This window comes from Hemibagrus wyckioides, linkage group LG18 (assembly GCF_019097595.1).
Source record: "Hemibagrus wyckioides isolate EC202008001 linkage group LG18, SWU_Hwy_1.0, whole genome shotgun sequence".
Classification (NCBI taxonomy): Eukaryota; Metazoa; Chordata; class Actinopteri; order Siluriformes; family Bagridae; genus Hemibagrus; species Hemibagrus wyckioides.
Genome location: NC_080727.1, coordinates 15626936 through 15654171, shown reverse-complemented (window position 1 = coordinate 15654171; position 27236 = coordinate 15626936). Strand labels below are relative to the sequence as shown.

The window sequence follows — 27236 nt, the reverse complement described above, 5'->3', positions numbered from 1 at the left end:
GTGAGGTTGTTCGGTGTTTTATTTCACTGAAGGCGAGTCTGGATGCCTGCCAGGCAGTTAGCACGCAGAGGCACGCGCTCTCCTTTCCCTTCCGCCTGACAGGACAGGATAATCTATTTCAGATAGAAAGTATACAGCAGAGCATGCGCCTCTTCATCAGTCCATCACCGCTCACGAGTCGATATCACAGGCAACCCGAGACATGTTTATTAAAGATTTTTTCCGCATACATGGGACAGAAATTGGCATACTCAAAAAACTTGGATGGATTCTGCACAGGTAATTAAGATAAAACGATTCGATTCTGCAAAGATGGAGCCTGCTCCATCCGCTGCTCTGATTAGACGCCAGCGAATGCATTCTCTGAGATTCGAGACGATATTCCCGTTTTTAATTACACACATGAGCAGCCGCTTAACTACCACCACTGACTCATCTGCATGATTGAAATATAATTACCATGTGATTAAAACGCGGCTCTGTTTGGTCTGCTAGTGCAATTGTTTTCTCTTTTCCTGCTGCTTTGTTGGTTTGTTTTTCTGTCACAGCCCCGAGAACTATTAAAGCTATATAATAAATACTCACAAAGAAATTACACTTCCTGCAGTTTGGAATTAAAGAGCTGTTAGTGTAAAAACGGTGCTTTTTCTGTGCTGTTGAAATTATTGCCCCTCACACCAGGCATGTAACAGGACGACCTAGCAAGACTTACTCCGCATACACAATCCCAAACCTTCATGCATCTTCATATATTAACAAAACGCTAGAGGCATTTTCTAATAATAGAACAGACTATCAAATGTGCAGTACTTTCATGACATGGTCATGGTAATAAAGTAGCTCAAAAAAACAACAGGACAAAAATATTTTCAGCATTGTTATATAATGTGCCCTATTAGATGACAGTTTGATGAGGTAGGACAAATTGTTATAGCATACCCTGGAAACCAAAAATAAGTAAATAAAAATAAATATATAAAATAGAACCCAGAGGTCAGAACAAAAAAAAAACAAAGTTTCGCTATGTCTTTAATTCATCCACAGTCAATACATTCACACACAACCTGAATAATCTGTTAGTGATCGGATTGATGGCTCAATCAGATTGAAAAGCCTCCATGTAAACACTTCACTTCGATCTGACTGAGCTCGATCCGAATTAAATTCAGATCTCAAAAGGGGGGTGGGGTAGATGTGAAATAATCCAGAAAATAGGAAATAAATTGGCCATGAAAACGTTTGAATCTGACTGTTTTCTCAGTCAGATTAAAAAATAAGTGAAGCGTCATTTAGAATATATTTCGTGCACACATAAATGAGTATTGGAATCGGATTGCAATTTATTCAGATTGATGAAAATTTTCACATAAAAACAGCATCGTTCAAAATATATGTAACACGCATAAATGAATGTTTGAGTCGGATTGCAACGTTTAGGGTACCTTCAGTGTAAACAGTTCTTTGGAAAATCGACAACTGAATTTATTCCGATTGGTAAAGATTTGCGCATGTAAACATACCTCGTACCTGCTTCATCCTGGTCATGGTCTCTGTGGTTTAAATTATATTTTTAAAAAACAGTTTTGCTTGTTTTACACAATAATTGAATTCTGTATTAATGTGCAGGTTTGAAACCAATTCACTTTGCCATTGTTCTGTCCATGGAATGCCCCAATATGTCTGTTTTGGTCATGGTCATGGTCTCTTTTGTCTCTTTTGGTTTTGCTTGGGTTGGATCCAGGCAAATTCCGCAATATACAGACATCTTTGCCCACATCACAATAATTGAATTCTGTATTAATGTGCAGGTTTGAAACCAATAAAAGCAATTCACTTTGCCATTGTTCTGTCCATGGAATGCCCCAATATGTCTGTTATGTTGCCTAGCAGCCAAAGCTTACTCATAACAGACTACATTGTATGAAGGACAAATTGTTTTTTTGTAGATATTATTAATACTAAATGAAATGAGGTATGGAACAATGGATTTCATCATACTCTTTTTTTGTCACTCTCACAAAGCAATAAGCTGCTTGAGAGTCTGTGTTATAGTGATTTGTTTGTCACCGGTCCAGGGGTTTGCGTCACTTCTGTTTTACTTGTAAGGAATAAAATACTGAAATGCTGTAAAGTAATAAATAATGAAGTGGTATGATGATGCAGAGTTACTGTTACCACACCATGTGGTGAGCTGATGATTTTCCTACAACTTACAAAGTGTTTATTCCTTTTAGACCGCAACAATTTACCAACAATGTTATACTTCTTTTCAATCCATTTATGTTAAATTTAATGTTGGTGATCATCTATGAGGTTAGTTCATGTTATCACTTATGTTATAGCAGCTATACACCGTGATTCCATCATTTCATCTTTATTTTCTCACTGTTGAATGTCACGTTAGCCAGAAAAAAAGGGAATTAAATCCCTAATGCTAAGGTGGAAAACTTCACATTTTTTAAGACCCATTTATATAGAGTATCCATCATATTTGAGCTGTGAATGAATACTCTGAATGAGCTGTTACTATAGAAACAATAACAAGTGAGGAAGAGCACATTAATACAAACCTGAGATTTTCATTTTCACCATTGTCAGAGCCAGTGCTGTAGAAAAGTGATTGACGTCCTATGACCAATCAGAATCCAGAGAAGGTTTTTATAAAGTGCTAAAGAAAGGAAAACCTACTACTGCAAGAGAAAGAAACACGAACTGGTGCATGAGGAAAATATAAATAAAATATCGGAAAATATTCCTAATCCCGAGAATTTATCCAAGAAATAAACATTGCCCCTGGTCACGCTTTCTATTTATCATGTTGTGCTTCCTCTCAAACTTCAGTCTGCTGTCAAAAACTGTTCCAGGGTGCTTCAAATGCTGGACCATTTCCACTGCTTCTCTATAAATATATTTCACAGGCTCACAAATAGAGAAACACACAATTACCGATTACAGGATCTTAAATAATTAAATAAACCATCACAGTTATAAAGCACTGGAATATAGTAGAGTAACTGGCTGCAAGCCATTGAAATTAAAAAAAGTGAACGGATCGAGGAGCTGCATCAGATATAAAGAACACGAAAAAGTAAAAAGAAAAGAAAAAAAAAATCGAATTAGGCTTGTTTTCTGTTCACGTAGTCTTCTTTTCACTTTAAGTGCCCGATTGATTTTCTCTATTTTCTCTACGTTGGTATCTGATTGCCAGGAATAGTTAGATATCAGGACTGAGAGAGTAGCTCAGGGGACTAATGCAATACGTTTTTGACATCAATATTTTGGCTCAAATTATACAACAGTGCGATCTGATCATTTAGACCATAGCACTGTTGAATGCTGCATTCTGTGCGGGTCGAAAAAAGTGGTGATTAATTTTCCACAGCAGCGGCTCTGACAGTAGCGCAGCCCCACAATCACAGGTTTATAAGACCTTTGTGTGATTTATGAACAGTTGCAATAATGATCAAATAATGACAAAAAAAATGTATTTAACAGACAATCACACAAGATTTTTCAACAGTATAATGGATGTATGAAGTCTGGAAATACAATATTTCATTGATAATATTGAATATTGATCTGCATAAATAAGTACTGTGTGGCTGTTTGAATGAAAATTGAATTATAGTTCTGTATATATTCTGATTATTGTGTGTATTAATTAAGTCCGGAATGTCAGTTTGATTTAACACATGATGTCTTCTGCTCAGTACTGTAACAAAAAAAAAGTGTGTAATTGCTGTTAGCTTTCTGTAAGATGATTAAGGTAGGCCCTGTGATGGACTGGTGACCTGTCCAGGGTGTACCCCTGCCTTTCGCCCAATGTGTGCTGGGATAGGCTCCAGCAGATCCCCGTGACCCTAATTAGGAATAAAGGGGGTGTAGACGATGAATGAATGAATGATTGAGGTAGACAGAACACTCAGAGTGATGCTGTTTTTAGCAAAATCATCAACTTCGCGATTATTTATCTGTAGAAGTAACCCCACTCTTGCAGATCTTTTTGTTTGCATGTACTCAAGTTGTTATTCTTTCGGCTGCTCCCTGTCCAGGGTCGCTACAGCGAAGCATTTGGTCTGTATGTTTCAATTTGGCACAGGTTTACGCCGGATGTCCTACCTGACGCAACCGGGCTTGGGACCAGCACTGAGAGTTAACTCTTCAGTGGCTGGGTTAGCACCCTGCTCAGGGCCACTCCAATGAGAGCGCATGATCCTGATGCTGGACCACCAGGAGGAACTGCTTGTTCTCAAGTTATTTCTAATAAACTTAGTTAGTTCCAAATATAAAGAGATAAGTAACTCCACCATAGCAAGTCCAATAAGTGAGTGTGCATGGTAACTGGCATCACATCCAGTTTGTATTCCCACATCATACCCAGTTTTCCCAGGAGAACCTCCAAGTTATCTATAACTCTGACCAGGATAAAGAACGTACAGAAAGTGAGTTAGGGATCAAGATTATGTGTAACTTGTCTTTTTTTTGTTTTCAAGTCATATTGGATTGCAAAGTTTTGGATATTCCACTCAAGTTTTCAAAAATTAAAGTAATCTTAAACGTAAAGTCTTGACTACGGATGAGCTGAAACTTCTTCAGATTGAGTTGACACATTTTTTAAGGCAGCAGGTGAACTTGAAATGTTTTACAGTGTAAACACTCTACTGCAGTGAGTTTGAGACATGAGTTAGGTAATTTAAGGTAAATGTTATCAAATGAAAAGCTTTTTTAAAAAAAAAAAATTCTCTTTAAACAGTAATGGTGCAGTAAATGTCTACTAAACAGCAATTTTATTAGTGCAAGAGTAAATCATCATGCTGATAAAACCTTCTGAATATTTTACTGCATAATTTACATAAACCTTCTCATTATTTAGACTAGTTGAGTGGTTTATTTTTGTCTTTAAATACTGTAAACAGGCTTCTACAAATTTATTCCTTGCCCTTCAGTCTTATTAATTTACACACACATAGGCTGCAGGTGATAAATTAATCTATTAGCCATGACATATGGACATGTTTTTTTTTTTTTTACTCATGCCAAAGACACAATCCTCAGTAGAGCCTGACACTAAATCAGCTAGCACAGGTTTATGGGTGTTTATCAAGTTTGGATGTTTTTCCACATAAGAATTTAAATCAGAATCTGAGCCCCATGTTTTTATTATTCTGAGCCCTATTGGTTTATTATTTCTGGGCTACATGATACCCATTGCTAACACCATGGCACCATAACAGTATCAGTGCTCTTTATTATCATTTTATCATTTTTCTATTCGAGCTCACATAAGCATTAAAGGCTGAAGAAGACCCTGTCAAACCGCAGAACCTAAAATAAACCATGTTTCTGTTACGCAGCTGTAATTTAATCAGCCTTACACTTCCCGATTTATCAAGCAGTTATTTTCTGAGCACTAATTAAAACTTTTAATTGTGCTAATGACCTGTTAGGCACAGATTCACACTTCACTTTACTATGTGCCTTCTTCTTTCACAGGAAAAGGATGGGTTTCTCTTTAAACCCATCGATAAGAGAGGAGTCATTCCTCCTAAAGCTCCCTATTGAGGGACCTCAGAATCCCTTAGAGACAGCCCGTCACCTTCGTCCCTTCATTCGCCTCTCCATCTGTCTGATTCATTTCAGTGGACAGCGTAAGGTGTTTCCAGCCCAGGAGAGTCAGAGTCACTGACTCACAGAGCAAAACAGGCATGAAGTTTGGCCCAAAGCAAAGCTCAAGGCCACCGAGTATTATAATGAAAACTTGTAAAAGGTTCTGAAAATCATAGCCAAGGAAAATTCTTTTCTAAAGATCAACTTCACCACAATTTCACAACTTTCACTGTAAAATGGATAAGGTTAATCTCAGGTAACTTTAAACAAAAGGTCCGCATTCACCGATCGCAAAACTGATTAATATCGTGTACGATTTCAGCCGAGTGCAACCTTAATTCCTTGAAATTAACTTATGCTCAAGGTGCTATGGGTCATATTCAGTGTCTGACAGTTTAATGTCATGCTGAAATTTGTTTGTAGTGCTGTTAGATTTTTTAGACCAACATTAAATACATTAACATGACACCGTTAATTAATTAGCAGTAATATCCATTTAAAGGTTTTCTTTTTCACACAGAGGACATTGTAGGAAACGCATCTTAATCAAATTTTCTATGGCTAAAAATATATCATAGCAGCCAGAGAGGGTGAAGGCTTCCTCTGAGGCATGTAACGTCAGCCAATCACATTTTTGAACCTCTGCTTTTTGCCCTCCTCCACATACAACTGATTTATTTCAATGTGTGCCATCCTCTCACACATATATGATCACATCAGTCTTTTTCTAGTTTCAGATTGTATCTTTTTATGTCTCCGAGATTGACTACTTTTTATATTATATCGCATTATGTTTGACTGCAAAGAAAAACATGATTTCTGATTTCAGTCAGCATTTTTTATCCCTGATTTGTTTTCAGGTTTAAAAGAAAATGCCTGTGTTTACACAAGATGGTCTAGATCATATGTGCAATAAGTGGTGCAACAGAAAAGGATTCACCTTATCATCTGGTGGTCGCAAAATTGGCCGTGTTCCCTGGGTAGGACGGGTGTCACTCTATAGCTCCTCTGTCAGTCACAGCAACACTAGCCAATTGTGGATCTGTGAGCTCATGAATACAGAAGGGAGGCAGTACTTTCCTCCGAGTTACACCAGCCTGTGACATGGCATGAGCAACATAAAGCCAAAGAAGCGGTTGGCTGATTTCATATATCTCAGAGGAAGCATGTGATAGCTTTCACCCCTCCTGGTTGGTATGGTTCGTATGACAGGGGAGACCTGGCGGTTGAGTGGGAATTGACCACGATGAATTTAGGAAGAAAATCAGGGATAAAAAATGAATAAACACCTTGCAAATGCATGTTTCAATTGCAGAGTAACTCCATGCATCACAGACCGAAGCAATTAGGCAGTAAGACGGAAAGTAAACATTAAACCTCTCCTCATAGATTTCAAATGTTTAGCAATAAGCCCAGAAATTGTGCTGTTTTAATGCTGCACAAGGGAAACATTTCAAATATGCCCTGCTTTACATAAGGGCAATATAGAAGTGAGCTTGGATCAGAATTCTTGCCATTTTTACCTTGCATCAATTTGTTGAAATGTCTAAAATCATTGGCGAACAATGTCTCCAGCCTATGTGATATAGCTGGATGATTTTTCACACAGCACAGCAGATCAGATTCCTTGGTGTTCGACTGGTAGCAAACCTCAACTGGTCCCTGAATACTAGCTCCATCACCAAAAAAGTCCAGAAGCATCTCTACTTTCAGCAGAGGCTGAGGAAAGCCCATCTATTACATACCCCCCCATACTGAGCACATTCAACAGGGGGACTATAGAGAGCATTCTGTGCAGCTGCATCACTGCCTGGCTTGGGAATTGCACCATCCCAGACCCAGCAGCAGAAAGTATGAACAGCTGAGAAGATGATCCAAGTTTCTCTTCTTTGGTATCACAAACATAACAAAGCATTCAGGCCCTCACAACTAGAATGTGTAACAGTTTCTTCCCCTAAGCTATTAGACTCCTTAATTCCCAGAGAATAACCTGACACCAACACCATCACAAACACACACACACACACACACACACAATGAGGTCTCGCTGTCAAACTGAATAAAACCAAAGCATATAGTGATAATTCAGAGCTCAACTCTGCATTTTCCTTTCCTTACCATTTACATTGTAATTTACGAGGCTAAAGTGTATAAACATCAGCATTTCAACCTACGATAAATCTATAACTACAGAATGTGCACCTGGCTTTCTCTCCTGGGGCTTGACAGCTGCCTAACCAAATGCCCATTACAGTCCACTGCAGCCCAATACATTCCATTACAGCCTAAATGGCCATTAAAGCCAATTACATTGAAATACATCCCATTACATCTCATTATAGAACATTACTGTCCATTGCAGCCACACCCTAAACACCCATTACAACCTGTTATACCTTAAATACTCAATAGAGTTCATTAGACCTTAAATCCTCATTATAGCTCATCACATCTTAAACACCCTTTTCAGCCAAAACTTCCATCACATCCTATTACAGCCCAAACTTCTATCACATCCCATTACAGCCCAAACCCCCATTGCACCCCCTTAAAGCCCATACCTCTCATCTCATTGCAGCCCATTGCATGCCACAACTCCCAGTATCTCATGACCGCCTGTACCCTAAATGTTATTTAAATTACAGCCTTTACAGCTGACATCCAATCCCTATTACACCTGCTTAAAGCCCAGACCTTAAATGGTCATGTTAGCTCACACCCTAAACACTCAATACAATCCATTACTGCTGAGTACAATTAATTAGAGATAATTTCAGCCCATTATATCCTTTACCCAAATGCCTATTACACTCCCTTACAGCCCACACCCAAATCTATATTACACCCACTTAAAGTCCATTAGCACTCATACCCTAAACATTTATTACAGCCAATTACAGCTAATTACATCCTATTATTGCCTATTACAGCTCAATATAGTTCATTACAGCTCATACAGTCCATTAGAGATGATATCAGAATATTACAGCCCATTCCTAAATGTCTATTACACCACATTATAGCCCATGCTTGATTCCCCATTACAGCCCATTATAGGCTAGACCCAAATTCCCATTACACTAAATCACAGTCCATACCCATATATCCATTACTGCCCCTAGCCAAAACATGTACTCCAGCTCACTATAGCCCTCACAAATATGCATTACAGAACATTATACCCAAAAGCCTATTACTGACCACAGCCAAAACATGCACTACAACATAATAATCAAACACCAAAAACAATCACTAGAGTATATTATAGCCCACAACCCAGCCCATACCCAAATACCCATTACATTCCATTATACCTGACAAGCAAAAACGTATTACTCCCCATTAAAGTCTGTACCCAAATGCCCATTACCCACCTTTACAGCCCGTATCCAAATGCCCATTACTCTTCTTTACAGCCTGTACCCAAATGCCCATTACTCCGCTTTACAGCCTGTACCCAAATGCACCTTACTCCTCTTTACAGCCCGTATCCAAATGCCCATTACTCTTCTTTACAGCCTGTATACAAATGCCCATTATTCCGCTTTACAGCCTGTACCCAAATGCCCATTACTCTTCTTTACAGCCTGTACCCAAATGCCCATTACTCTTCTTTACAGCCTGTACCCAAATGCCCATTACTCCTCTTTACAGCCTATACCCAAATGCACCTTACTCCTCTTTACAGCCCGTATACAAATGCCCATTACTCTTCTTTACAGCCTGTATACAAATGCCCATTACTCCGCTTTACAGCCTATACCCAAATGCACCTTACTCCTCTTTACAGCCCATATACAAATGCCCATTACTCCTCTTTACAGCCCATACCCAAATGCCCATTACTCCGCTTTACAGCCTGTACCCAAATGCCCATTACTCCTCTTTACAGCCTGTATACAAATGCCCATTACTCCTCTTTACAGCCCATACCCAAATGCCCATTACTCCCCTTTACAGCCCGTATACAAATGCCCATTACTCCTCTTTACAGCCCATACCCAAATGCCCATTACTCCGCTTTACAGTTCATACCCAAATGCCCATTACTCCTCTTTACAGCCCGTATACAAATGCCCATTACTCCTCTTTACAGCCTATACCCAAATGCCCATTACTCCTCTTTACAGCCCGTATACAAATGCCCATTACTCCTCTTTACAGCCCATACCCAAATGCCCATTACTCCGCTTTACAGTTCATACCCAAATGCCCATTACTCCTCTTTACAGCCCGTATACAAATGCCCATTACTCCTCTTTACAGCCCATACCCAAATGCCCATTACTCCGCTTTACAGCCCATACCCAAATGCCCATTACTCCGCTTTACAGCCTGTACCCAAATGCCCATTACTCCTCTTTACAGCCCGTATACAAATGCCCATTACTCCTCTTTACAGCCCATACCCAAATGCCCATTACTCCCCTTTACAGTTCATACCCAAATGCCCATTACTCCTCTTTACACCCCGTATACAAATGCCCATTACTCCTCTTTACAGCCTATACCCAAATGCACCTTACTCCTCTTTACAGCCCGTATACAAATGCCCATTACTCCTCTTTACAGCCCGTATACAAATGCCCATTACTCCTCTTTACAGCCTATACCCAAATGCCCATTACTCCTCTTTACAGCCCGTATACAAATGCCCATTACTCCTCTTTACAGCCCATACCCAAATGCCCATTACTCCGCTTTACAGTTCATACCCAAATGCCCATTACTCCTCTTTACAGCCCGTATACAAATGCCCATTACTCCTCTTTACAGCCCATACCCAAATGCCCATTACTCCTCTTTACAGCCCATACCCAAATGCCCATTACTCCGCTTTACAGCCCATACCCAAATGCCCATTACTCCTCTTTACAGCCTGTACCCAAATGCCCATTACTCCTCTTTACAGCCCGTATACAAATGCCCATTACTCCTCTTTACAGCCCATACCCAAATGCCCATTACTCCCCTTTACAGTTCATACCCAAATGCCCATTACTCCTCTTTACACCCCGTATACAAATGCCCATTACTCCTCTTTACAGCCTATACCCAAATGCACCTTACTCCTCTTTACAGCCCGTATACAAATGCCCATTACTCCTCTTTACAGCCCATATACAAATGCCCATTACTCCTCTTTACAGCCCATACCCAAATGCCCATTACTCCTCTTTACAGCCCGTATACAAATGCCCATTACTTCTCTTTACAGCCTGTACCCAAATGCCCATTACTCCTCTTTACAGCCTATACCCAAATGCACCTTACTCCTCTTTACAGCCCGTATACAAATGCCCATTACTCCTCTTTACAGCCCGTATACAAATGCCCATTACTTCTCTTTACAGCCTGTACCCAAATGCCCATTACTCCTCTTTACAGCCTATACCCAAATGCACCTTACTCCTCTTTACAGCCCGTATACAAATGCCCATTACTCCTCTTTACAGCCCGTATACAAATGCCCATTACTCCTCTTTACAGCCCATACCCAAATGCCCATTACTCCTCTTTACAGCCTGTACCAAAATGCCTATTACTCCTCTTTACAGCCCGTATACAAATGCCCATTATTTCTCTTTACAACCTATACCCAAATGCCCATTACTCCTCTTTACAGCCTCTACCCAAATGCCCATTACTCCCCTTTACAGCCTCTACCCAAATGTCCATTACTCCTCTTTACAGTCCATACCCAAATGCCCATTACTCCTCTTTACAGCCTCTAAACAAATGCCCATTACTCCCCATTGAAGCCCACACCCAAATGCCCATTACTACTCTTTACAGCCCGTACCCAAATGCCCAATTCACTTCTTTACAGTCCATACCCAAATGCCCATTACTCCTCTTTACAGCATGTACCAAAATGTCTATTACTTCCCATTACAGCCCATACCCAAATGCCCAATTCTCCTCTTTACAGTCTACACCCAAATGCCAATTTATAGCATGTACCAAAATGTCTATTACTTCCCATTACAGCCCGTACCCAAATGCCGAATTCTCCTCTTTACAGTCCATACCCAAATGCCGAATTCTCCTCTTTACAGTCCATACCCAAATGCCGAATTCTCCTCTTTACAGCCCGTACCCAAATGCCGAATTCTCCTCTTTACAGTCCATACCCAAATGCCGAATTCTCCTCTTTACAGTCCATACCCAAATGCCGAATTCTCCTCTTTACAGTCCATACCCAAATGCCGAATTCTCCTCTTTACAGTCCATACCCAAATGCCGAATTCTCCTCTTTACAGTCCATACCCAAATGCCGAATTCTCCTCTTTACAGTCCATACCCAAATGCCGAATTCTCCTCTTTACAGTCCATACCCAAATGCCGAATTCTCCTCTTTACAGTCCATACCCAAATGCCGAATTCTCCTCTTTACAGTCCATACCCAAATGCCGAATTCTCCTCTTTACAGTCCATACCCAAATGCCGAATTCTCCTCTTTACAGTCCATACCCAAATGCCGAATTCTCCTCTTTACAGTCCATACCCAAATGCCCATTACTCCCCATTACTGCTAAACCTTATTCACATTTCCATTTTATTTTATATAGTTATATTTGTAAGAAATGGTATAACCAGTAACCTCACTCCAGTGTTAACCCCTGAAAAGTTTTAGCTTTTTTTATGAGTTGTGAAAAAAGTTAGTCTATTGTTAGCAGCATAAATCCTTACCACATACCACAAACTACCACTTAACCATCCTTTTTTAAAAAAAAAAAATCCTTCCCACCTCTGGCTTATGATGAGTTTGGATTAGTCAAGGCGTGATATTCGTGGCCGTTAGCTTCAAGTCTGTGCATATTTAAAATATTCAGAAGAGTGTGAGACAAACTCTCATGGCTATAAAACTGACAAATTATCTTGTAATGTACAACTGTTAAATAACTGTACACAAAAAAGCTCATTATCTGAGCAGGAATTCGTGCTCTTAAGTGAAGTGGAATAAAAGAGACATGCCAGCAGTAATTATGTGTCCATCTGTTATACATTCTGTATTTGTATATGCACTTTTATGGCTTTATTACATTGTTTTCATTTGTTCTTTTAAAGCTGCATGTTTTTTCAAGGTTGCAAAGTGAAAATCTTTCAGTGTCTTTAATTTTTCTACATAAGGAAACTGTACATAGATGACATAGTTTCTTTTACGATTTTTATAATATTATCATTTCTTATTTGAAAAATCACATGTTAAGAAAAAACTCTAATATTAAAAGATCAGGCTTTTAAAATGAAAAATAATCTTTTTTAAGAATATAAAATTATTTATTTTTCACTATTCCATCGTATTAGAATAGCTGAGAAATTATTTGTAATGTGTTTAATTTGGATATTTTATTGTACACCACATGGCTAAAAGTAGTCCTAATACTCCTTCTACTAGCAAAATTACACAAGGCAGAGTGTGGTTATGAAGAAATGTCAGTACTACATTATCTTATTGTATAAATCAATATTGCACTTGCAATTGGATGGCTATACTTTATATCGGCATGGTTGTGATTGCACTAGCATAAATATATCCCAAAGAATCTTCACTATAGCATGTTGGCTAGCTAGCACACATTGATTTGTACATTCCTGTTAAATGTTCTGCTGGGGAAATTGGCATCCCTTTCCACTAGATGTTGGAGTCTGTGTGATTTGTGTTCATTCAGCCACAAGAGCATTAGTGAGGGCAGACAGTGATGCTGGGTGAGGAATGTCTGGCATGCAGTCTGCGTTCCAGTTTCCCAAATTTGTTCAGTGGGGTTGAGGTCAGGACTTGAGTTCTTCCACTCTAACCTTGGCAATCCATGTCTTCATGGAGCTTCACTTTGTGCAGGGACATTGTTATGGGCATTGATTGGCATGGTTTGTACTCTGTAGTTCCAGTGAAGAGAAATCTATATCTATAGCATAGCAAGGAATTCCAGAAAAGGAAGTGCTTTAAAATTTGGGCATATTAGTATTCATTATGCAATAATTCATTAAAGATTTGTACAATGGGATGTAGTGAAACCTGTGATGAATAAATTAAGGGCAATGCAATAAGCCAAATATATATCAGGTTTATTTTTGGCAAGGAAACAGCCAGAGAAAATGCTCTGTTAGAAGAATAATGTTAATATATTGGCCTTTTCTGACACAAAATAATACCCTGTTCTCCAAGCTATTACCCTAAGTGGCTTTAGCTTGGCATTCTGGGGCTTAATAACCTCCAGACCTACAGCAGCGAAAAGCACTGAGTAGCGTTTAATTAAAATATAATCATTACAGCTTTCAATTACTGTATACTATATATGTTCTGACAGAGTAGTCTTATATTAATACTATAAATTTCACTAAATATGAATGTTGTAAATTCCATGCTCATTTCTAACACAGTAACAAAGAAACCAGGTCAAACATATACAGTCAGGCCAAGAAATACTTGGACAAAAGTTATTGTTATTTTAACTATCTAACACAGTCTATTTAATTTTTAATTAAATATCAAAGATATGCTCAAAGTTCAGACTTTCTGTATTTCTTTGCGGGTAGTGTGGAAATTACAGAAGGTTTATATGTGGCCCATTCTTTTTAAGGTTACAAAAGTAATTGGACGATGTTACTATTCGGCTGTTCCATGGCCATGTGTGTGCTCTTTCCTCATTATTCGCAAGTAAGCAGATAAAAGATCTAGGGTTTATTTCAGAGGTGGCATTTGAATCTTGAATATTATGAATCTGTTATTGTTAACTTTGAATATGAAGTCCAAAGAACTGTCTCTGTCAGGGACGCAAGCCATCATTAAGTTGAAAATATCAAGACAAAGCTATCAGAGATTAAGTGTGACCAAAATCAATTATTTCATATATTCTTAAAAACAAAAAGCGCAATGATTAGATCAGGAAAACCAAAAGAAGACCATGCAAAGACAAGAAGACCATGAAAAGCAACTGTGGTGGATGAGAAGAGTTCTTTTTTTGTTTTTGCTAAAGAAAAACCCTTCACAACAGCCTGCCAGATCAATGACATCCTTCAGGAGGTATGTGTATCTGTAACCAAGTCAACAATCAAGAGAAAACTTCAGCAGAAAGTGTCAAATAATCCATAAGCCCCAAGAACAGGCAGACCAGATCAGAGTTTTCCAGAAAAACCCAAGAAAAAGTTCTGGAACAACATCCTATGGACGGATGAGACAAATATCATCTTGTCCCAGAATGGAATTGCTTATTATCATGTATCATGATTATGAAATTATCCTATGGCATGGAGATTTTATGGCTGCCAATGAACAAACAGGAACTGGACACAGCTGTGTTAAAGACCAGGCAGAGCATCGGCAGGCATCTGGTGATGTCTATGGGTTCTAGACTTCAGGCAGGATTTGCAAACACGAATCGAAAATCCCTCCATCGAGTTTCAGTTCTGCTTATCTTACACATGGTCATGGGGAGTCTGGAACCTATCCCAGAACACTTGGAGCACAAGGCAAGGGACACTGTGTACTGGGTGCTAGCCCATCGCATGGGCACAGTCACATGCAGTCGTGTCCAGCAAAAGTGATAAACAGGAGGCCATTGAGCTCCCAGTATTAAAAAAATAACAGACTAATTTATGAACATGGTCCATTAAAAAAGGGAGTTGCACAAATAAAATGTAGGTGTAATGCTTACACTATTCCCACAATACAATACAATTTAGATGTATACACCCTTATATTGAAGCTCTTTGAACTCATATTTCTGTGTTAGAAAGCTAAAATCATAAAAAATTGTGTCACAGTTAAAATATTTAGCCTTTTATTTAACTACATCCACTGGCAGAGATATTTTTATATTCTAAGTTGTTGAGATGCTGCATAAAAATAGGCAGCATCCTTTTGTTAACAGTCCAACTCTGATCAATACAAAGTGCTGACATTTAGTAGTTCAGCTACTGAAGATGCTCAGTTATACAGTTCATTAATAAAAGCAGTGCATGCTCAGTTTCTCTCTTCTTCCTGCGTGGATTGAACAAGGTCCAACTTTCCATTGATTGGCAATGTAAAGGTGGTTTCCAATATAAAAAAAAAAAATTAAAAAAAAAAAAAACTCAATATCACCAAGCAAAATACATACATATTGCTTTAGACATCATCATCACCTCGTTCCAGAAACAGCAGTGTGAATCATCAGATTATTGACTGTCCTGTGATTTGATTTATGACCACTTCTGAGACCGAGGAGACCTTCGCCAAATAGTTAAAAATAAACTGCCTCTGTTGCTATGAAACGTTACTAAACAAATAGTTCAGGAACGCAACAATAAAATATTTTATGTTAGTTGTGGGACAAATTCCTGAATGAAAGAAATAAATAATACTCTTGTAAACTGGTATGGTTTGTTGTAGTTGATTATCTTCTTGTAACAGCATGTCCCCAAGTATTTTACTGGTCTCATATCACAACTATCATTACTAAAGATTATTATTTATTATACAACATTTAGTTCACTAATTTGATAAGACAAGCGGAGCTCTAAGTGTGATGATATTGACTCTAACAGCACTGGAACAATTCACTGTGTGTATCACTGTGTACACTACATAAAATACTGATTCTAGCAGCACTGAAACCATTACTACACTTACTGTGGGCTGTCACTCAATCTGGGCGTTGACTTGACAACATGCAGTGCTTCTATCCAGGTGTGGTATCTTTGAGAACGATTTTCGTCGACTGAGCAAAAATAAACAAACTATTTGCCCATATTGTGTCGGAAATGTCAGTTACCGCATATTAATTTCTTATTTATAGTTTCTGGATGTTCTGAATATCAGCATGACTGTGATTTGGCTGTAGGTATACCACAGGCAATCGGTTTGAGCAAAACCGCCGCTGTAGCTCGTGCAATATCGCTTAATTAGAGAACATAATGTCACACTTTTTATCCATTTATAGTCATTTAATGCTGTGGAGCGTATGATGAAACGAGTCAGTGTCTGTCACACATTTTAAACAGTCACTCCCTCACAAGCTTGTTATAAATATAGGTCTGTACAAATAAAACGTAACTACTGACATCGCTGTCAGTACAGAATTCAAAAGCGCCAATGACTAATGGGTGTGCCTCGGGCTCCATAACAATTGATTAAATCACAGAGCCATAGTTTCCCAGAGTTCAAATAGTTTCTTTAAAAAAACACTGCAAAGAGTTTACAGTAAGAAGAGAGTACACACACACACACACACACATCAGGTTGTTTCCCGTCATTAATTTAACAAACCCCACAACCCGCGGCTGTGAAACTGTTTATGAGCTCTGTAATTTGGAAACAGAGGCTGTAAACATGAGACGTAGGGAACAGCGCAGTACATTTACTCTGATTGGTCCTAAATACAGAATCATTACAGCTGCCCCCTTCACAGCAAGTCATTACACTCTTACTTGACTCAATGCATTGCTTAGCATAACATATTCATATCATTTACACAATGTAATGGTTTATCAGTAAGGCTAGCAATAACCTTGTTCATGTTATTCAGCTAACTAGTAATATGCGTAGCAGTAGCTATCTGATGTGGGCAAAATTGCTTACAAATTAGCCAAATGTAGGTACGCTATTATGCAGGAATCATGTTTGCTAGCAAGATAGGTAAACAATGTTTCAGCCTCAAATTGGAGGCATGGCCTGAAGCCTGGCTGTGGAGCAGCATGTTAAAAATGCTACATGGTGATCTAGATACAGTTTAGATTTTTTGGGGAGTTTGTATTTTTATATATTTTATACAAATGGTATTACTGATATAAATGATGTCTATTGTGAGATGGTTTACACTTGGGAATTTAGTGCACAGTGCTAAATTGGAGGTTATACATATGCAGTTAAGGTGGCTATCCATTATTGGTTAGCCACCTTAACCTCATAACTCCAGTGTAAAACCAAAGCAGCACAGTTCAGACACCAAACACATCTCAGCTGATTACATTTGAAGTGTAGAGACACTATGTACATTTTACAGTGTACCGGCTAAGAAAGTTCTTTATATAAGCTTAGAAAATGTAATGTACTGCTACATACACTCACCCACCATTTTACAAGGACCCCTGCTCTATCATGTAATTATTAATCATGTGGCAGGCAGTGCAGTGCATAAAATCATGCAGATTTTACAGCTCAAGAGCTGCAGTTAACTTCACATCAAAATATCAGAATGAAGGAAATGTGATCTTTGACTGCGGCATGATTTTTGGGGCCAGATAAGTTGTTTTGAGTTTTTTAGGAATTGCTGATCTACTGGGATTTTCGTAAGAGTTTACAGAGAATGGTGTGAAAAACAATAAACATTCAGCGAGTGGCAGTTCTGCAGGTGGAAATGCCTTGTTGATGATGGACCAACAACCATGGAGAGCTGTGAAGCATCTCAGAACGCACAATGTTAACCATGAGATGGATGAGCTACAACTGCATGAGACCACGTCAGGTTTACCTCCTGTCAGCCAAGAGCAGGAATCTGAGTATACAGTGGACACAGGCTCACTGAAACTGGACTGTTGAACATTAGACAAACAAAACATGATCTGATGAATCCCCAAATCTGCTGCTACATGCAAATTGTCATGAGCATGAATCCAATGACTCAACCTGCTTTGGGTCAACAGCTCAACATGATGATGGTAGTGTAATAGTGTGGGGCATGCTTTCTTGGCACAGTTGTGGCCCCCTTAGTATCAATCAATCAATGGTCAATGCCACTCAATGCTGTCTTTACTGACCAAGTATATGCATTTATGGCCACAATTTACACATCTTCTAATGACTACTTCCAGCATGATAAAGTTCCATGTCCCAAGGTACAGCTCATCTCATACTCTTTCAATAAACATGACCATGAGTTCAGTGTGCTTTAGTACAGCGCCTCTCTAGTGACCAGATCTCGATACAATAGACGCCTTTGAGACGCTGTATATTTGTAGCATGACTGTGCAGCTGTCAAAACTGCAGCAATTATTTGTCAATTACTATGTAAACATAGACCAGAATCTCTAAGAAATGATTCCAACCCCTTGTATAATCCATGCCATGAAGAACTGAGGCTGGTTTGAGGGCAATCCATTACCCTACACAGCATTAGCATGGTGTTCAATATAATATATAACATGGCCAGTGAATGTATATGAACTGTATTACTTTTTAGCCTGACACAAGCATAAAAGCCCTGGTGTGTAAAGATGAGACCCCACAAAGAACGACAGTGGCTCTCCCGTGAGCCGGAAGTGGGGCTCTGGTGTCATTACCTCACAAACAACAAGCCTATTAAGAGTGATTACAAGAGCTGCCTGTCTCAGACTCACTGATCTGTGGCTATGCCGCTACACAGACTATAATCACCTTCATCATAATGCAGAACGCCTGCCAGATGCCTTATACCGCTTCTGGCTCAATACCTATAAAAATAAAAATAAACACACACACAGACACTATGTGCAGATAAATCACTCACCTTCCGATCACTCGACTTTCCTGCTCTCTGCCGAGGGAAGTTAAAGACTATGATGTACAATATTAGTGTTTGAGTGCTTTATGTACCTGTCCTTTAGTGTTATGGAGACCAATATTATATTATATATAGAACAAAGATTTGTATAGTTCCTGTAAAACTATTACCTCATCCTGCACTAGCCTTATGTTTGTCTAACTTAATGCTCTCTAGAACATACATCTATGTATATGTATATGCCCCACCCCACCCCTGGGGGTGTGTCTTGTTCTATAGTAGCAGCTCATTAGCAGTAAACATGTTTCTTTGGTGCCACTGTGACTTCCTGTTTCCGAAGGAAATCTGTCACCAGATAGAATCAAATCGCGGCCCTCACACATTTCACAGAGACGTCAGATTTAAAATGGTGGACCAGCTAAAATATTTTTTCAAGATAACAACTCGTTTATTTATAATAACTGAATGCTTAGCATTGTATAACATGTTTAATTAGCCTGTCTCAAGGAAAGAGGACATTTTTCCTACGTAACACTGTACTTAGAATGTCATACATCTGACATCTAATAATGTTCGAGTTTCAATGTCAGGGCATAGAAGTATAAATGAAACTACATGATTAGCTTTTGCTATCTTGATACAAGAAGATAATAAGAACGCACAGCATCACTTGAGAATATCTACAATGTGCAGCTTTAGAATTCATGAATATTTTCTCATCTCTGTTAGACGACAAGGATGGAATATGTGTGAATTGGCATGAAGGAATGTGTGGAACCTATTGGATCACTCTCAGTATGGAGAAGTTGGAGCACACACACACACACACATTATGTCTGTCTGTCTATATGTCTGTGACTATTTTTCTATGCGTCTCTCTTTCTGTCTTCCTGTCCGCTTGTCTCTGTCTGTCAGCTTGATGGTGAAATAGGCTTGAAAATCACCTAATACAGCACTGAAACACCACTAAAGACTAATCCAAAGCATTTCTAAAGCAGGACATACATTAACGAAAATAACCTGACCCCTACATTAATTTGAATCTAAACATCTTTTTAATAAACGTTTTTAATCTTTTTAATAAACCAGAGACAGACAATTTAAAAACATCCACTGACCCTTGCAGTATGTTTGGTATTTTCCACAGCTATTTCTTCCTGATTGGATCGTCCCCCATCACTGCGCCTCACCTCACTCTCACACTGAATTAACTGCAGGAAGGAGGAAGCTGCTAACTTTCGGCTCAGCTAAATTTGAACGGAAGTGAATCTGTGCTCTGCTCTGCCGCTCTGCTTCTTCCACCTTTTCCCCGTATATTACAGGCGACAGATAAAGCAGACCGGCCGCTGCACATCTCACACAGGCAATTTCCTCTCCCACCTGCTTCTTCTGGATTCCCCATCATCAGTGGAACGCTATTTCCCAGTGGTCCTGCAAATTCCTCTATACGGGAGCCCAAAACCCAGAGGTCTGATCCAAGCCAAACTGGCAATTCTCTGTATATTCTGAGTACAGGTTCTCTCAGGGGTGAAGCACAATTAAACATCATTTGTATTATAATTAAATCTTTATTTGTATACAGACTTAAAGCTGTTTAGTAAACAGTGAAAGCAGAAGCGGCAGAATTGGACAAGTGTCATATCTGATGAAAGGAAAAACCTCCTTGCTCATGGTTGCATTGTTCAGTCCAGAGCTTTCACCTTATTGTCATTAAGCCATTTTGTACAACATTGGAGGTATGCATAGGATCACTGGTCCAGCTGTGACCAGGATTTATCTTTTCTGGCTGATGTCTTGAAGTTTTGCGTTAGTCTTTCTAGATAATCCTCCTTCCTCATGTCCCCTTTCCAGAAAAAAACACCCCACACAACATGATGCTGCTTCACAGTTGAGATGAAGATTAAAAGCCTCCCACTTTTTCCTCCATAGATAACTCAATCTGGTGATCTCCTGAAAACTTAAAAACTGGGTTTTTAATTAATGGCTTCTTCCTTGCAAGGTTTAACTCTACTAATAGTGGCTACACACACGTTGGTACCTAATGCCTCCAACTTGTGCCTTCTTTCTAAATACTGAATGATGTGGTCCCAAAATATTTGCAAAAAGTTGTTTGTACATAATTGTACCTTCAGTTGTTCGGAAATTGCTTTTGAGGAGGAAACCGACTTGAGTTGCTTGGATTGTTTCATGCAATCAAGTAGAAAAAGGCACTGGCTCTTAACACAGCCACAAGCTCCCCCATTAACTCCTAAGTATCACGACTGGCCAATCATAAGTTTCTTCCAAGTCATTACATCAATTTCTGAAATCCTGACAGGAACTTTTTGACCCACTGGAATTCTGATACTTCCAGCTGTTAACTTTTTAAGCCTCTACATGTCTTTTGTATTGGCTCATCTCTCATTTCACATGATTACATTTTACATGATGCAAATCATCCACCATTTATCTGGAGAATCCTCTCTAACCCAATAAAAACACAATGAGTAAGCCGCATGAACGTATTAATACAAAATACAATCCCACATACGTCTACATCAAAATTACCTTCATCTCTATTTACTATATTACTGTGCCACGGGTTCATGTCTCCAGTCTACTGACACCATACGGAAAGTAATTATCAACTATATTGTACAATTTAACTCTGTCCTGCAGCTGGAGGATGAAGGTTTAGGAGCGTATCCTCAGTAACGTATGAGAACCTCAGGCTGCATTTAGCCAGCGTGTCTCACTCTGAGGTAACGCCCCGCCTCATTACTCCAACCATTAGGTGAGGAGGGAGAATCAATTCCACTTCCCTCATACTCAAAACTGCTGGCCCAACTCATGAACAGTGTATTAAACATACATCACAAGGACAAGGAACATTAATACACTGTGTGTGTGTGTGTGTGTGTGTGTGCAGAAATGAGCTTTAATCTCTAAATGAGCATGGCAAAAAAAGATCTGCTCAGTGCTGCTTCTATAGCGTTCCTTTCGCATTGATGGATGAAGAAAAGCAGCGCTGAGACTGCAGCACAACAGATGGAAAACATTCGGCAATTACAATACACCTATTAAGTGAGCTGAACCTGATACAATGCCATCTCGGTGTATAGAGCAAATGTTGCCAGGCTGACAACAAATAAAACATTTTAAAAAATGAATATAACAAAATCCTTTTAAGAGTTATTTGAGAAACACACAGATGTGACAATCCCCTAGGGGGACAACCAAAAATATCTTAAAGGATCTAGTTCTTTTATTTATTTATTTTTTTGTCGAGTGTCTATAAAGTTTTCCGAAGCCTTTTTTCTTTTCTTACCATACTATTTTTCTTTGTTTTCTTTTATTTTTTCCAATGACAACTTCTGCACGTTCGTATCAACTCCCACACCATCTTGACATATCGAAACCTATTACCCCGTTTTACAGTAAACTTAACAGTAAATGAGACGAGAGAAACGAATGAAATGTGAAAATATTCAAGTATTAATAACTTTCCCGTAGAATGTAAAAATAAACTGCATGCAAATCAGCAAAAGAAGATATCGTTTGTGACCCATTTGTGATCGGTATATGCTACCCAGTGCCAAAATCAGCACTGAAACATAGTTTAAACAGAGTTCCGTGCCAAATTGGGCGTAGAGTCGAATCCACACAATCATGCATCCTAAAATTACACGATACAACTCTGTAACTCTTACTTTTCTACTGGTTTTATTAAATCCTGAATGTGATCATGTAGGGTAATTTCAGACAGACTGCTAGAAAGCTTTCTTGTCATTAACAAAACAAACTCCCCAAACACATTCGCGTTCCTACTGAGCTGTTACTATCCACAAGTAAAGAAAAGGATGCTTATGTGATACTCTACAAAAGCATGGCTTACGCTTTTGAATTGAAGAACTGCCTAAAAAATCATGTTTAATTATAAGGATGTTCTTTCTTTTTTTTTTACATTGGTTTATTACTTTATTTAAATAAATGACTTTTTTTTTTGCAGTAGCAGAATAACAAAGAATAAAGGTCGACATGAATTTCTAAAATGATATGAACACAGTACACAAAGTACTCTTCCATTTCACTTTATTATAGATAATTGTAATTATCTTTTTTTCTGTGTACTCTCTTGCTAGCTGTCTTCCTGCATGCAGCTCTGTGTCCTTGATCCATCCCACTGTGCAATAAATGCATGAGAGTCGAGTTGGGTTGTAAGAGGCTGAAAGAAGATTACATTATTGTTAATGTGTTTTACTCCATTTACTGATGCCCCAATTCACTCGAATTCAGCCTAGTTTCTGATTATTTAATAAGTGCTAGCATCTGTTTGACACACTCGCCTGAATTACCTTTATGCAATCCCGGTCCTGCCGAAAATAATCATGGAACCTGTTACAGACAGTTCCTGATGGTTTTGTAATGGTCTGTAATGCTTTCAGTTATTCATTACAGTGTAAAAGGGCCTTATGATCGGTGCCTGATTTTGTAACAAGATTCAAAAGTCCTGCAGGGTGTCCACGATGATTGTGAAATCCAGGCAATGAAACAGGAAAGCATTTATATTCAACATGAACAGAATATATCAAACATAAAAAGGATGCCAACGATCGCATTTCCATACAATGAATATTAATTCATTTCTATCTGTAACTAAACACCATTTAGACACCATTGCATGCTGGGATGAATATGAACGAACTAATACCGCTTTAATACCACAGCAAGAAATAATTACACGGCGTGCTTTATTGGCAGCTATATGTCCAGGCAGACACGGATCCTGTTTGAGTTATTACAACCTGAACAGAGAGGCATAATGCAATAATACTTAAGATTCAGCAGTAGGAGAGAATTAGAGTCACCTCTGCATAGGAAAAGTGGGGAAAAAATACATGCGTATCTGTAACTAAACATGACTGAGTGGCTCTTGGAAACTATTCAAAGCATTAGAATGATTGCCATCAGGCCAATTTCCATTAGGAATTGAAAGAGTTGACAAAAGGACAAGAGCAATAAGAAATAAATAATATTAAATCAAAGCAACATATAAGTCCAGATGGATCTAAATCAAAGCAGTCTGCATTCTTTGACTCTCAGAAATAAAGACACCCAACTGTATTTTCCAACAGGGCATGTTTTGTACCTTTAGTATGTATTTTTTTTTCATAGGAAAGTGCATATTATTTATCTTTAGCTATAAGAGAAGTCATTCTTAAGATCTTTAGTGACCACTTTATCCTGGTATGGGTCTGGAGTCAAGCCCTGTAACATCGGGTGCAAGGCAGGAAAGGTCTAATTATGTACTGTGAATAATTTTGCATGATTCCAGGTAAAACATGTTCACTAAAAGTACAAAATATACACCTGTGTTAATTAAAAGTACAAGTCTGTTAGCTTAATTTCTGAGAGTTAAAAAGGGGGTTTGGAGGAAGACTCTATGCAGAACCTGGCAACAGAGTGGGTTTCCATCACAGAGCCCCATTAGCAAGCAAAGAACATCCAGCTGTCTATTTTTTTTTGTTGTTGTTGTTGTTAGCGTGTAAGGATTTAGGTGCAGCTTGTGCGGCAGATGTGCAGCAGACTCACCTCTGCAAAGCAAAGGCAGGATGAGGGACGCAGTACACATGCGCATCCACATCTTCTCCATCCTTCAGGGAGCGGGTCAGCGGAACTCTGGAAGCTCTCACAACTCCTCCTGACACCTGAATTTCCTCTTCCTCTTCCTCCTCCTCCTCCTCTTCCTCTTTCTCCTGCTCACGCGCCGAGGTGCAGGGCGCGCATTGCTCTACCTTACCGGTGCTCGTTTTCCATATAAAACTGCACAGCTCGTGCCTGAACTATACATTAAGTCTGAAGTGCTCCAGTGTTGTGATTAAAACGCACCGACGTTAGGAGTTGCACTGATTGAAACGTACCGCGGTGTATACGCGCGGATTTATTCAGTGGAAAGATGCCCAAAGACCAAATCCGCAGGTGGTCCACATACACGTGCAGGTTTAGTACCACTCTAATGCAGGAAGCCTAAGACGCCATGAGAGGATCTGGGGGAAAGTTAGAAATGATTGTCAGTCTTTAGGGATCGACACAACTTCTAAAATTCGGTTGCCGGTGCGTCACGTGCGTGTTTACACCCGACAAATCCTTGTAGCGCAACAACGTCCTTTCAGGAGAAACACAGCCGCATGTCTGTGTGCGCGACTGCATACACATTTAATATCCTACATCTGTAGCACGCGAGATCAATTTTCATTCAGCACATGTTGAGAAAATCGTGGCTACGCCGCTGCTGGTGTCCCGCTGTCCCGCGTCGTGCGTCAAACTTAACACGCGTGCCACAAGCGCACAGAAACTGACATGGATTTTCCGAAAAAGTTCTCCCCGACCTGCTTCTCCTTTCCTGTATAGTCCAGCCAGGTTTCATGCCCGTGCTCTGCTCACTGAGTCCTGACAATGCTGTTCGCCACGATATAAAAAAAAACCCGGAGACGAGTGAGCGCGCAAGACGACTTGGAGACGCCGAGTCCCGATTGGCTCTGCGCCCCCTATCTAGGTGCACTACATCTGTGCCGAAAGGACTGGTTTTACACTCTCATCAGTGAACTGTGTGTCCAAATGCAAGGCATTTAGGATTGAAGTGGAAAAACGGGGGCGTCGCGTCTAAAGGGGGGACCTCACAGCTCATGAATAATAATAATAATAATAATAATAATAATAATAATAATAATAATAGCAGGAACAAAGGAAATATTTAATGTGAAATATCAGCTGTGGTTATATACGAATTTGTAAGCATTTAATTAAAAAATAGGCCATTAATTGTGAGACTCTCAGGCAGAAAAATATAACATATTATGTATACTCTTTAATGTTTTGTTTTTTTAGTAATAATTCTGCTGAATAATTATTATCCCAAACAGTTTCACTTGCTATTTCAAAGCATTAAGACACAACGTCCCCCTCTAGTGGACTCAGATTTTCAGAAGTATTTCTTAGTTCGTGCCTCTTGTTTTTCGCAGCCAGACGCTGTGCTCTGCGTACTAATGGATGATTTATTTGGCGACATAGAATTAATTCCTGAATTCATACTTCCTAACATAAATCCTGCCATAAAAAAATGGTCTATACAGCTTACAACTTTTGAAGAATAGCCTGGATTACACTGTGGACTACAGAGGAAGTGAAGGGAAATTATATTTTCTTATATTTTGCTATATTTCTATTAAGTAAGATCACTACTGATTTATTTATAATATTACATAAGGTAGGAACCCTATTTGGCCAAAGGTATGTGGACCCAAAACATCATACCCATATGTGATTCTTCATCAAACTTTTGCCACGAAGCTGGACGCCCACACTTGTATAGAATGATTTCCTTTCATTGTAACTAAGGAACCTAAACCAATTCCAGCAGGACAATGGCCCGCTGCACACAGCAAGCTCTATGATGGACAAAAGAGAGCGTCCTGCACAGAACCTGGTCCTTAACACCACTAAAAAACCTTTAAGATGACCTTAAACATTAACTGCACACAATGCCTCTTCAGCCTGACCTCACTAATGCTCTTATGGCTGAATAAACACAAATCCCCACAGTCATGCTCCAACATCTTCAGAGAAGAGTGGAGGCTGTTATAACAGTGTTAACACTCGTCGTTGATGGTCATCTGATGGTCAGCTGTCCACATATTTTGGATACATAAGGTGTATGACATTTTAGAAGTGATATGTAATACATGTAGTGTTTGGTCATAAGTAGCAATACATTCAGAAACATGGCCCAGGCTTCAGTATGACGTGATCTTAGCTAACAAATAAAACATGCAGTGGTGCACTGAGATCCTTTAAGATTTTATTTGCATTAGCAGATTTTTTTTTTTTTTTGCCTCTTGAGCTTACTAGCCTGTAGTCCTCTACAATCCTTCAATTTTAATCACTTACTGCAATACTCATTTAAATCACCATGAGCTGCGAGTCATTAGGCAATGCACAGGAGAAATGTTATAAAGGTGTTATAAACAATGTGTACCTCTGACAATTCAACATGTGAACCAGTGAATGTCAGCCCAGGGTATAGAGCCTCTGCACAGATGTGTTTTTATAACAATGATGGGGTGGTTTTTTTCCCCCTCGCATTTAATTAAAGGACTGAAGCAGGATGCTAATTAGTTTTCTTTTGTA

The 27236-nt window shown here is 39.1% G+C and overlaps 1 protein-coding gene across 1 annotated transcript in view; it reads right to left on the bottom strand.

Moving 5' to 3' along the window:
• Nucleotides 1-25605, bottom strand: part of si:dkey-112m2.1 (transmembrane protein 132D) — a 168899-nt gene extending 143294 nt beyond the window's left edge. Inside the window, exon 1 of the mRNA XM_058414819.1 lies at nt 24642-25605. Within this exon, the coding sequence (XP_058270802.1) occupies nt 24642-24702 (61 nt within the window). The 5' untranslated portion in view covers nt 24703-25605. The remainder of the gene's footprint in view (nt 1-24641) is intronic.
• Between the last annotated feature and the right edge of the window lie 1631 nt (nt 25606-27236).